Source organism: Mustelus asterias, chromosome 6, assembly GCF_964213995.1.
Source record: "Mustelus asterias chromosome 6, sMusAst1.hap1.1, whole genome shotgun sequence".
Taxonomy (NCBI): domain Eukaryota; kingdom Metazoa; phylum Chordata; class Chondrichthyes; order Carcharhiniformes; family Triakidae; genus Mustelus; species Mustelus asterias.
Genome location: NC_135806.1, coordinates 61,334,670 through 61,348,079, shown reverse-complemented (window position 1 = coordinate 61,348,079; position 13,410 = coordinate 61,334,670). Strand labels below are relative to the sequence as shown.

Sequence of the window (13,410 nt, the reverse complement as noted above, 5' to 3'; positions counted from 1 at the left end):
TGTATGTTATGTTTCACTTGCTCCTCAAAATGTTGTGTATGGGGTAGCTGCTGCCTCTACCACATTAGGAAGAGCTAACATGGAAATTGTGTTTAACTAATCAAGCTACACTTCCAAGTGACTGCTAACTTGATCCCAAACAATTCTGGAAGCTTGAAATCACTGAAATTAAACTGACTGATCTACGCCTGCTGGGCTTATTCTTACAACCTTTTTTTGAACAACTTTCAGATAGTGGGGTATTTCAATCTAAATATAGACTCTGGGTAAACATAATTAAACTGATGCGGTGGAGGATGAACTCCTGGCAAGTATACAAGGTAGTTTTCTAGAACAGTATATTGGAGGAACCAACTAGAGAACAAACTATTTTAGATGTAGTATTGTGCAATGAGAAGAGGTTAATAAATAATCTATGGAAAGAGTGATCACAAACTAATAGAATATTGCATCAAGTTTGAAAGTGGTGCATTTTAATTCAAAACTAAGATCTTAAATCTAAACAAAAGGAAACCACAACGTACAAAGGGCAAATTGGCAGTGGTAAATTTAAAGTGCATTAATAGATATGATAGACAGGCAATGTCTAACATTTAAAGAATTAAAACAGTTCACAACAAATTTACATTCTTGTGGTACAAAAGGTGATCCAACAAATTACCAAAGTAAGGAGGATCAGGAAACCAAGAGAAATAGCAAGAAACAAAAACTGAAAATCTTTTATAGGTACTTCAAAAAGGAAAAGATTAGCAAAGACAAAAATGTGGGCTCAGAGACAGGCAGAGACAGGAGAATTTATAATGGGGAATATGACGGTCTTCATGGAAGACACAAAAATCCTCAGGGATATGAGAGCCAATAGCAAGAAGGAACTTAAAGAAATTAGTATTACCACTAGAGAAATTAATGGTAATTCCTTAGACTTGATGATCTACATCCTAGAGTATTGAAAGGTGTCTGAAGAGATAGTGAATACATTAGTGGTCATTTTCTAAATTTCTATAGATTCGGAGATAGTTCCCAGATTGGAATGTAGCAAATATAACCCCACTATTTAATAGAGAGAAAATGGGGAACTCCAGACCTGATGCCAGTATTATAGGTTCTCACATTTTCCTGACTGAAGGATGCAATAGCTATCCTGGAGAAGGCAGCAGGTCATCTCCTCGAATCCTCAGGGAGAGGATGCTGGTTGGCAGCCTCTGGCAATGTAGAGATGGTTATACAACAGATATGGGTTTTGGACTCCAAATTAAAATAAACTCAAAGGATTGCAGGAAATGCTAGTGTTGAGCGTCAGAATACCTTTGTCCAGATGTTGCAGCCCTAAATGAACTTTCTGGGCTGCATTCCCTCCTCCACACTAATGCTCTTGGCATCACCAGACTTTAATCCTGCCTGCATGCAAACAGATGAAAGGCTCTGTTTGCTGTCAGTAACTCCAGACTGTCCCTGATTTACAGTAGACAATTTACTCCACTGGAAGTTTGTCATATTATTCAGTCGTGGGTGCAAAGGGTCTTCAGCTTGTATTAACCATGGCATAGTTGACCTTAACATTTGATATTCCTAGGAAGTTCTATTTATTCTATCCTAGTGCAAAAACCAAAATAAAAATCAGTGAAATTGAATTTTTGGGAAGACATTTCCCCAATATAACTTAAACACTAAGATACAAATTGTAAGGCTCCAGACACAGGTTGGTTTTTGAATTACCACAAGTGTTGTACTTCTGTGATCCAGACTAGTGTCCAACACAGCACTAGAAAGTTAAATATTTTCTGCCTTTAAATACAAAAAATATGAAAAGTGGAGTTATGATAAAAGGCCTCAACTGGAAGTGTTTCTCTCCACAGATACTGCCAGACCCACTGAGTATTTGTAGTTTTTAAAAATGAGAAAGTGAGATCATTTGGCTGGACTGAGGAAGATCAATCATCCACTAGATGGCAGCAATACTTTGTCTATCGCTGCCTATTTATTTTTACACTCAAATCAAGACTGAAGGACTGCCCCATCTTCAGGCACAACTAGACATCCCCAGAAAACAACTTTCAGCTCCAAGTAAATGTAGATAGGAATGACGTTTAATTGCATCTTATTTCTGGCTTTACTGCCAGACATTAAAACAAACCATTCACAGAAAAAATTAGCAACATACTAATTAAAACTGATAAAAGATTTACAAGTTAAAACTAACATTTGCGGCATTGGAAGTATTTACATCTAATTTGTACTTAAATGTTCCACTGAAAGTTATTTTCCAACTTCAGTGAAGTGGCTTTCATATGGCCCTGCTTTACAAAGTATTGATATTGATTTCTGATCTCAGTACAAAATTGAATAAGGCTAACAATATACTACACAGAAACAGCTTTACATAAAGACATGCATTGTCTGCAACTGAACATTTTTTCGCCACATTAGAAAATCAGAGCTGTTGCATAACATTTTAGAGTACTTACATGACCATTGCACAATATTCCAGGGGCAGGGAGGGAAGAAATTAATTCAGACTGGCAAAACATCATTTCAGGATGGTTCTAATCTTTGCAACCTCCACCAGCCTTGCAATCAGTGCTAAATTTGGCTTCACATTGTTCAGGATGGTGGAGGGAGAAGAGCAGCAATGGGAAAGTCAGGATTCCAAATACTTGGGGATTATCCAGCCCCAAGTACAGGAAATACCAGTGTGGACACAGGTGAATATGTTACAAGACTTTGGTGTTGTATTGAGTAGTTTGTCAAAACTCACCATATAGCCTTTCGAATTAAGTCACTTGCATCATGTGCTAGAAATGATTGATGGTGTCTAAGGAGACGGAGAAATTTCCACCAAATGAAGCAACCACATAGCCAAGGGCCTGCCAATGTGTCTATTAAATATTTTGTGTTGTATAAATTCTATGAGATTCATAGTACAAATGCTATGGCAACACACATCACAGACAGCAGCAGGGATCTTGTTGGGATCAGGCCAGAGGCATCAGCAGTCAATGTCTCATAGTAATCATCCTGGTCTGGATCTAGAATGTAAAAATAATGAGATGTCACTTGTTTAACATGCAAGGATTGGAGAACAAAGTATTTCTGCATAGGTTCAGGTCAATTGGAAACATTCATAACTAATAGGTCAATGATGCTAGACAATTTTTCCTAGTGTTGCATTTTCATGTAAATTATCAGGCTAATGAGGTTTGCAACAGTCAAACCATCTGACAGAATAGAAAATAGCAGCCATCAAGCAAGTCTGGACAGGAGACCAGGAAGGAACCATTTCCTAAAACAGTAGGAAGCACTTCTGAAACTATGCATATCAAATATCCTTGGGGGAGGGGCAGTGAATTTAGTTCCATTCATTGATAGGTGTCATGGTTTATTTGCAAACCAAAACTTTAGGATAAAAGCAAATTACTGCGATGCTGGAATCTGAAACCCAAAGAAAACACTGGAAAATCTCAGCAGACCTGGCAACATCTGTGAGGTGAAAGAGCCGATTGAGTCCAGAAGACCTTTTGTCAAAGCTGATACACAGGGCTTTGACAAAGTGTCATTTGGGCTCAAAACATCAGCTCCTTTCTCCCCTTACAGATGCTGTCAGACCTGCTAAGGTTTTCCAGCATTTTCTCTTTCGGTTTCTCAATTAGGATTTTTAACCAAAAAAAAAATCACTGCACAAATGAAAAGCAAAATATTGCAGATGCTAGAAATTGAAAATTTTGGTAAAAGGTCTGGCAGCACCCTCCATTTCAATGAAAGGTCACTGGCCTGAAATGTTAACTCTCCGCAGATGCTGAGAGAGACTCACTATTTAAAGCATTTTCTATAATTCTTCCTCCCATCTCCTCCCCCACCCCAGTTAACAGCTCACTTTTCAAATACTGTCTGCCCTGCCCCTTCGAGTCATCAACTTAAACATAGTCTTGACCACCATCTTCCCTAATGACAAGTTATAAACTAACCTTTCTCAACTGGCCTCCAATCTTTGGCATGATAAACCACACTACCTTCTCCCATTGTCCAGCTGGATTGGACTGTTCTCACTTGTACAGATAATAATGGAACCAGCTGTAACCAGGGAATCACTTCCTATGGCATCTCTTCCCATTTACACAACTACCAAACTCCTTCAGGATCCATCCTTGCCCCCTCCATGTTGTTCGATAGATTTCCTGAACACAAGCAGGTCCCACATTATGGACTGCAGCTTTACCAACACCTCTGCTTTGATTTGTCATACAAGTGACATAAAAACTGGATGAACAGTCCAGCTAAGGGATGCCATTGTCTTTGATCCCTGTCACAAACTGTTCCCTAGCCACCCCAACTCCATCCTGCTCATGTTTTCTGTACCCTCATCCATATGCCTTTTCACTTCCAGGCTTAGAGCTTGTTGTTCATTTCCCGAGTAGCTTTCCATCTTCCACTGTACGAGCTCAGCCAAACATCTTGTGCACATACTCAGTCCAAGCCCCATTTATCCATCACTCCTGTGCTTGCCGACCTGTATTTTCTGTGTCCAGCAGAACTGTCTATTGCCTCAGGCATTCCAACAGTCCAAGATATTCTTGCTCTTCCCTGATGGTCAACCCATCATTTTGGCACATGGGCCTTCAGTTGCCTGGACCTTAAGCTCTGGAATTCCCACCCTAAATCTTTCCTCCCAAATTGTTCCTCAAAATCAACTCTTTCGCCAATATTTTGATCTGTCCCAATGTGTCTGGCATCAAAACTATTTCTCCCCCCCCCCCCCCCCCAACTTGTATAAAGTCCTGGTGATCACCCAATAACCTTTCCACCAGGGCTCATACTCCTGTGACACACTGCTTGGGACATTTTATCTTTTAAAAAATCTATAAAAATGCAAGCTGTAGTTCAGGACAGCAACTCATCACAGATGGATTAACAGACCATTTGAGAGCTGGCCTCATCAAGCTAACCAGTTTCAGCATAGACCAACTGACTTCAGTCACCTCAGTGAGCAGAGAAAGAGGGTGTTGCAGATGGAGCATCACCAGGATTTCTACTGCTCATTATCTAGTGGCACTTGCTTGAAAACATGGACAAGATCCAATTTACCACCAATGATCTTTCAATACCACCAAATGTCATTGCTGAGACTCAGAATGGTCCACGTGGAATGATACAAGGACTCTAAACAAGGGCTCATGGAAAGTTTGTATAAATGTGAGAAAAGAGATTAAAAGTCAGTAAGTCAAATACATTGACAACTTCAAGTAGTAATTAAAACAGGAGCACAAAACATTGAAGCAGAAAGACAGGTTAAAGCTGCTCCACAAGGCGAGCAGGCAGTCATTAAAGGCCTATTTAAACCAGGGATTAGAGGGACACTTGGGATTTTCCAGTATCTGGGGGTGGGGGTAAATGTAGCAGATGCAATGGTAGATTGCATAAATGTAGAGATTAGACAAGCACATCATAAAAGCACTGAGGGAGAATAAGCAGACTATGTTCTTGTGTCAACAAGATGCTATGCCATATTAAAATTAGCAATGAGTCAGATTTAGTCATAGTCTAAGTGTGTGTGAACATATCCAAGTGATTAAAACAGTTTAGATTTAGACAAGATGTATTTGAATGAGACTGTTCTTTGTTAACTGGGCAAGCCCAGTTAACGGCCACAATAATGGATCAGTGGGAGGTGGCTGCATTAGGCTGTGTGTAGATCAGTGTTGTGAAGGATGGGTCTGACCACTGCTGTGGAATGCTCCAAGTAGTTGGACCTTGCCGTACCACCTGTCCAAATGTGGAAAAGTTTATGCAGAAGAACACTTGACCACAAGTCCATCAGGCAGTGGTCTGCATGCAACATTCTAGAGGTCTACAGAAAACAGGATGATGGATCCTGTCAGATGGTAGCCTGAACAGACTGTCATCACTGGAACTTTCAAAACAGCACCAAAATGTAGCTTGACTGGTGGCGAGAAAGGCCCTCTGCCAGATCCTTCCTAAAAGCCCCGAGTCTCACCCCATCTGCATGTTGCCCTTAGTGATAGTGAAGGGGGGACCATTGTGCACCTTATGGAATGTGCCTTTGCAAAGTAGGTTGCAAGAGAGGGGTAATTTTTGTTGAGGTTCATCCTGAGCAGCTGTGCAGAACAGTAGCAGTGGTTAGCACTGCTGCTTCACAGCTTCAGGGACCTGGGTTCGATTCCCGACTTGGGTCACTGTTGAGTTTGCACATTCTCCTAGTGTCTGTGTGGGTTTCCTCTGGGTGCTCTGGTTTCCTCCTGCAGTCCAAAGATCTGCAGGTTAGGTTGATTGGCTTTGCTAAAGAAAATTGCCCCTTAGTGTCTGTCCTGAGATGCATAGGTTAGAGAGATCAGCAGGTAAATGCATAGGGATATGGGGGCAGGGCCTGGGTGGGATTGTGGTGGTGCAGACACGATGGGCCAGATGGCCTTTCTCTGCACTGTAGGATTTCTATGATTCTATGGGCTGTTCCCAGGGACACAGATAAACATCAGCTGTTGCTGGAAGATCTTCAACTCAGCGAAAGATGCTCTTTGGTCTGCCCAAAACTTCTTGTTGGTCTTCCAGTGCAAGAAGCTGTCCTTGAACGAGTGTTGCAGACTGACACATTCCAAAGCTTGTGACTGCATGCTGAAGGATGCACTAAAGCTTGGGGCAGCCACTAGAGGTACAATGGGGAAGGCCACTGTCAAGACCTTTCAGCCACAGTGAACCAAGGGGAGCTGAATGACTCACTGAATACACGTCCTTCTGCTGTTGGAGATTCTAAGTCACTTACTGCTTAGGCTTGCACAGAACAATTGCCATTTGAAAGAACTGAAAGACAGCTAGTGTCTATGGAATTATACCCCAGTGGAAAAATCCCTTCAGAATTAAAAAGGAGAATATTGGTAGAAAGTGAATATATAACTTGCTGGCACCTATTATTTAGAGTTTGGACTTGTGCAAATAGGTATTCGGACAAAGTGCTGGATGCACTTTATATGCAGGAGGTGGTGGCATAGTGGTATTCGTCACTGGGACGAAATCTCAAGGCCCAGGTTTGAATCCCATAATGGCAGATGGTGAAACCAAGTTATTTTTAGGGTAGCACAGTGATTGGTGTTGCTGGTTGAGTGCCAGGGACCTAGGTTCAACTGTGGCCTTGGATGTCTGAGTTTGCACATTAGCCCCATGTCTGCATGGGTTTCTTCCCCATTCCCCAAAAATCAGAATCCCACAGTGCAGAAGACCAGTCAGCCCATCAAGTCTGCACCAACTCTGACAGAGCAGGTGAGGTGGATTGGTCTTGCTAAATTGCTCCTTAGCGTCCAAAGATGTGTCGGTAAGGTGGATTAGCCATGGCAAGTGCACAGGGTTAAGGGGATAGGGCAGACAGGAGGGCCTGGATGGGTTGCTTTTGGACAGTCGATGCAGACTAATGGGCCAGGTGGCCTCTTTCTACTGATAGCGAGATATTTGCAGCACCCATACCAGTTCCACCACCCTAGGCTTCACAAGCTAATTTTCACTTACCACAATCCTCAACCTTCCCAAATGCTCCAATGCAGTGTAGACTCCCATAGCTACACATACACCACGTACAACGCTTTAAAACCCACTGGCCATCTTTAAATTTGCCACAGTCCCTGCCAATGACATGACAAACAATTTAGTCCAATTAGCACAACACTACATAAATTTGAAAACGACATGAGAAATATCTTCTTACTTAAGGCGCTCATCCAGCTCACAGTATCGCCCAATAAAGTGAATTGGACAAGCACAGAAACTGCCCAGAATGCATGTTCCACCATTCCTGCAGCAATTCCTATCCAGGGTCCTGCCTGGAGGCCAAGAACACAAATTAATTCAAAAATCTCTACAAAGTAGCAAGCAAGCTAGAATCAAGGCCAATAGCTCAGTTATATAATATATAGACTATGCTGTAAAGCCAAAACCACTTAACAGATTATGTGCTGCACCTCAATGTTGGATTAAGCAGAAATACCATGTTGGAGAATAAATCCTGAGGCAGCAGCATTTAAAGTGTAATAAGTGCAGTTCTTTATTAGAAAAAGGACCATAACACTTCACAACCATTAAACATTAACACTGCATCCATACATAAATGAGCAATATACTTACAAAATGTCACTGGCTGGACAATCAGGAAGTTAAATAGATCCATTGCACTAATGCACCCTATCCCTATACACATTCTGCTGAGTTAGTACGGCAACATTCAAAATCTAGGTAAAGAAACTAAAGCGTTTTGCAATAACCATTACAAAAGTTAAAATAAGAATGAGGTTTGAAAACTGAGAATTCGGTTTTTATTTCCAGATAAACCTGTTTACTATTTGATTTTGGAAAGACAATACAGATTTACTGGAACATTAAATTTAGACCTTAAATGTTAACAATTTACCGGTTTCTAAACAGAAAGATAGTCGAAGGAGGCTCAAACCCGACTTATAACAAGCATACAACTTACTCTCTGTCAAGCCAACGAAGCGAATGATGTTGGCAGTCTCGGAGGAATTCGGTTCTTGATGCCCGCCGTTGAGTCTCTTAAATTCAGTTAAAGATTCGGGGCTTTTGCCAAGTGGTTTTTGAAAAGTGGATTTTGCAATCTGTCGCTCACAACTCCGGTCAGCTCCACAATCTGAAACGGACAATACAGAATGTGGTCGGCTGAAATAGGTTCTAGTCGATATAGTAAATTGATCAGCAGACAAGAGCTCCACGGGTCACTTACCATTCCCAAAGCTGGCAGCCTGGAAGAGGAAAAACACTAGAAGATACCTGCAAAAAGCAGGGGCAAGATTACTAACTCAAATCCAACCATGGTTAAGGTTTTATTGTCGTTTGAAAAAGATACAAACTTACCGAGTAACTGCTGAAAATGTCATTATTTCACATTAAAGAACAGACAATCACACAACTTGTTTCTGGTTTTGAATGTGGAATCTGGAGAACAATGATCTGACCCAAGCTCCAGACAGTCACCAACACAGACCCCATCAACAATTATCAGGTCATTCTCACCTCCACCTTCCCAACAGCGCACCTTAAATACCAACTTCTGCATCCAATTAAGAACACAATTCATATTCGACAACCTGCTTGAAGGACAAAAGATAAGAACCAATTCACTGATAATTATGTCTCCTCCCAGCATGACATTCCTTCCTTTCTCGTTGCAAAAAAAGTAATTCTGCCTTAAATGGTTTCCATTTTCTTACCAAGTGCCCACACAAACCGCAATTTTATATTGAAACCGAAAGTTGGTATTTTTTGATCATGACATCTTTTCATTCGTTTATAAGAGCCAGTATTTCATAATTTTCTGAATAGAGAATAATGTTTGACGTGACATTTAAATAAGAAATATGCAAATATTTCTTCAGCACGCAAAAGATGATATCAGGGTTTACAATTTGACTGCTTTCGGGTAGAGACCACGGTGCAACGCAAGTATTGATAGTTTAATTCCATTTACACCGTATACCTTTTAACTTCCAGTTACATAGTTGTCACTTTCCTCAGTCAATTTAATCAAGTCTTGTAATTGGGGATATGTTACTCGCTATCTCTATTTATTTTGTCATTGTCTTTAATGTTCTTAATCCCTTTGCTGGGGATAATTTAATCAGTTATTTGCAACCCTCCTCTGATTTAGCGTAATGCTGCTGCTGATCTGGGTATATAAGATAATTGTCTTTTTCAATTGTCACCATTCAATGCTCTTGGGCATTATGTTCAAAATCAACCCATAATAGTGGAAATAAATTAGTGCCGATAAAAATGAATGACTTTTTTCAGTGTGTGGCCAACACCAAGGAGGAAACATAATTGCTGTGGTGATGGGCCTTTAACCTTCATTGATTTAATCACAGACAGACTCTGGATTTATTTTCATCAGTTTATCTAAAATAAAGGCTGGCGTGGTGGCACAGTGGTTAGCACTGCCGCCTCACAGCAGCACGGACCTGGGTTCAATTCCCAACTTGGGTCACTGTCTGGGTGGAGGTTGCACGTTCTCCCCGTGTCTGCGTGGGTTTCCTTCGGGTGCTCCGGTTTCCTCCCACAGTCCAAAGATGTGCAAGTGAGGTTGATTGGCCATGTTAAATTGCCCCTTAGTGTCAGGGCAACTGGTGGGGTAAATATGTGCGGGTACAGGGATTGGGCCTGGGTGGGACTGTTGTCAGTGCAGGCTCACTGGGCCGAATGGCCTCTTTCTGCACTGTAGGGATTCTGTGATTCTAAATTATTTTGAGAGGGACACAAATAATACAACCCAGATTGTACAAAAGGAAAGAAGCTCAATAAATTAAATGTTATTTGCCTTTTTCCTTACACATTCCACTCCCTACAGAGAGCAGCTCAAACAAGCATTAACTTAAAAAAAAGTGCTAATTGCTAATTAAGTGAACACGATTCACCTGTATTGACCTATCTTTATATTTTATTATTAGACAAAATCTTCAGAACCCCTTGACTGGTCATCATCCCCTGTAACCAAATTTTATTAAGTTTCTCAAATGTTTCTTCAGCAGTCATGGTAAATATTTTCCTAATTTTTAGTTTTTTTGTCTCTTTAGTAATTCTCACTTGCCAGCATTGCCAAAGCGTTCGGGCATTGTTTTACAGGTTAGCAAACAACAACAAAAAATTATATTTTTATGTATCTCCTTAAATGTAATGCATAGGTCCCAAGGTACATGCAGGAGCATAACACCACAAAGCATGACACCAAGTCACATAGGCAGCTTTTAGGTCAGATGACCAAAAGTGAGGTTCTAAGTGTCTTAGCCATAGAATGCCTACAGTGCAGAAAGAGCCATCGAGTCTGCACTGACTTTCTGAAAAAGCTTCCCATCCAGGCTCTCCCATCCACCCTATCCCCATAACCTAGCACATTTAGCATAGCCAATCCACCTAACCTACACATCTTTGGACTGTGGAAGGAAACCAGAGCACCCAGAGGAAATCCATGCCAACACAGGGAGAAAGGTAAGTCTAATTTGTTGCATTATCCATCATATTATGATGCAAATTCTGCATTAGATCTGTTTCTGTCCCCCCATTCTGAAACTAACAAGGTCGCACATAAAACACTAAATTAAATTGTCAATGCGATGGCCGGGTATTGAACCCAGATCAACTGCTTGGAAGGCAGCTATGCTCACCACTGTACCACCTGGAGGAAGGGAGGTGGAGGGAGGGCATTCCAGAGCTTTGGGCCGAGGCAACTTAAAGCACAGCCACCAACGATGCAGCAATTATAATTAGGAATGTACAAGAGGCCAGAATTAGAGGGATGCAGATACCATGGTAGGGTTGTGGGACTGGAGATGATTGGAGATAAGGAGGGGCAAGACCATGGAGGGATTCAACTCATAAATTAGCTTTAAAAGGGGCAAATAACAATAACATTTAAAGGTGTGTTTTTTGGAACCTGAACCCAACCTTGCTGGAGCTCATGTCATCCAGCCTATGCTGTATCCCACTGAGATGAGAAATGGGAATTCTAGGGAATCTCCCGTTCCCAATCCTAGCCCCCCTTCCCAATCCTAGCCCCCCTTCCCATTCCACCAACCGTCAACCCCCTACCCCCTCCCCTTCACCCTTCCCCCTTACTTCCCTATCTCCTCCCCTCTACTCTATTTTCCCCTCACCCTTTTCCCCTCACCAATCTCCCCTTCCCCTCACCCTTCTCCACCCGTTCTTTCCTTCTCCCTCCATTTCCCCCTCTCCCTCTTTCCCAATTCTCACTACAACTACCGCCCCCCCCCTTCAATCTCCACTGCACACCACTGGAATTACATAGTGATGGGGTCTAGCAGCCTTCGATTTGGAACCTATACGCTCATTGATGGGAAGACCTGGCCTGAGCTTTGTTTGTCAAATCTAAAAGATTGTTTAAAATTGATTTGTTGAGGAAATGCAGTTGACGTAATGTATATACTGTAGGTTTTCAGAAGACACTCAGTAAGGTGTCCCGCAAGGGACTTGTTAGAAAATATCAGATGTGACATATAAAGGAAAATGTAACAGCATAGATAGAAAGTTGGCTGATGGAAAGGTTTGCAGAAAGGTCAACTTAATGGACCTACCTCACACTAAGTTGATCTTTCTCTACACCCTAGCTATGACTGTAATACTACATTCTGCACTCTCTCCTTTCCTTCTCTATGAACGGTATGCCTTGTCTGTTTAGCGTGCAAGAAACAATACTTTTCACTGTATACTAATACATGTGAGAATAATAAATCAAATCAGAAACCTAGAGTTTGCTCAGATAGGGGGAAGGTTTAAGTGGTGTACCCGTGGGGTCAGATCTAGCTCCACTTTTTGTTCTAATTGCAAATGGATGATTTGGACTTGAGGATAGAAAGTAATCACCAAAGTAACTAAACAATGAAGCGGACTGTAGAAGATCATAGAATCCTATAGTGCAGAAAGAGGCCATTTGGCCCATTGAGTCTGCACCAACCACAATCCCACCAAGGCCCTATCCCCATAACCCCATGCATTTACCCTAGCTAGTCCCCCTGACACAAAGGGTCAATTTAGCATGGCCAATCCACCTAACCCGTACATCTTTGGACTGTGGGAGGAACCAGTGAACCTGGAGGAAACCCACGTAGGCACAGGGAGAATGTGCAAACTCCACACAGACCGTGACCCAAGTCCGGAATCGAACCAGCGTCCCTGGCGCTGTAAGGCAGCAGTGCTAACCACTGTGCCACCCAAGATTTCAGGCAAGTACATGCAGTTTAGCAAAATAGTCATACAAGTTGTTGATGCAATTTAAGGTAGCAAATTGTGAGGTATAGCACAGAAGGGATGGATGTATAGAGAGATCAGTGATTGAACTACAGAGTTTCCTGAAACTGAATGCAGGTACTTTAATTCATTTAAAACATCCAAAACAATTTTGGGTTTTTAAATAGGAGCACAGTGTATAAGGGTAAATATGTAACAATGTTGATAGGTCACAGAGCACTGTGCATCATTTTGGACGATTCATTACCCAGGTTGACTATTTTGGGTGGGCTCATTCTGTAACATTGCATCATATGATTGTTTGTTTCCAGCTGTCCACCCACCTACCCACCGCCGCCCCCCACCCCTCCCCCCAGGCCCCTATGTAGATAAGAGCTGACATCGGATGTTGTCACACATCAACTAGGAGGCCCAGGAGCAGTAACACAGGATCTAAAGGTAAATGACCTTCTATGCTTGAAGGATTAGAGGAACTATAGTGAGACAATATTCTCACAGCTGCACTATTTAAAAAAATTACATAGGCCTTTTGGCTAAGATCGAGCTTAAGATCAAGTGTAAGATCATGCATAAGGACAGATACCTGTTCTTCTTACCTTGGATCTGCCACATCCCTTGTCTGGGGACCTTGAATTGAATTGG

At 41.8% G+C, this 13,410-nt stretch overlaps 1 protein-coding gene across 1 annotated transcript; it reads right to left on the bottom strand.

Annotated features, from left to right (window-relative positions):
• Positions 1-2,072: 2,072 nt before the first annotated feature.
• LOC144494664 (cryptic protein-like) lies at positions 2,073-8,888 on the bottom strand. Its single transcript, XM_078213867.1, has 6 exons — positions 8,866-8,888; positions 8,735-8,781; positions 8,471-8,641; positions 7,706-7,820; positions 7,510-7,622; positions 2,073-3,026 (listed from the first exon to the last, which is right to left on the bottom strand). Exons 1-6 carry the CDS (start codon positions 8,886-8,888, stop codon positions 2,914-2,916), a joined length of 582 nt encoding a protein of 193 aa, XP_078069993.1. The 3' UTR covers positions 2,073-2,913.
• Between the last annotated feature and the right edge of the window lie 4,522 nt (positions 8,889-13,410).

What these genes read in the sequence shown, in the direction of transcription:
- LOC144494664 (XM_078213867.1), bottom strand. Translation starts at nt 8,888, where the DNA reads ATGACATTTTCAGCAGTTACTCG. An exon ending in CTTCGTTGGCTTGACAGAGA is followed by an intron (nt 7,821 to 8,470) that starts GTAAGTTGTATG and finishes CTTGGCCTCCAG; the next exon opens with GCAGGACCCTGGATAGGAAT. An exon ending in GAGCTGGATGAGCGCCTTAA is followed by an intron (nt 7,623 to 7,705) that starts GTAAGAAGATAT and finishes TGTCATTGGCAG; the next exon opens with GGACTGTGGCAAATTTAAAG.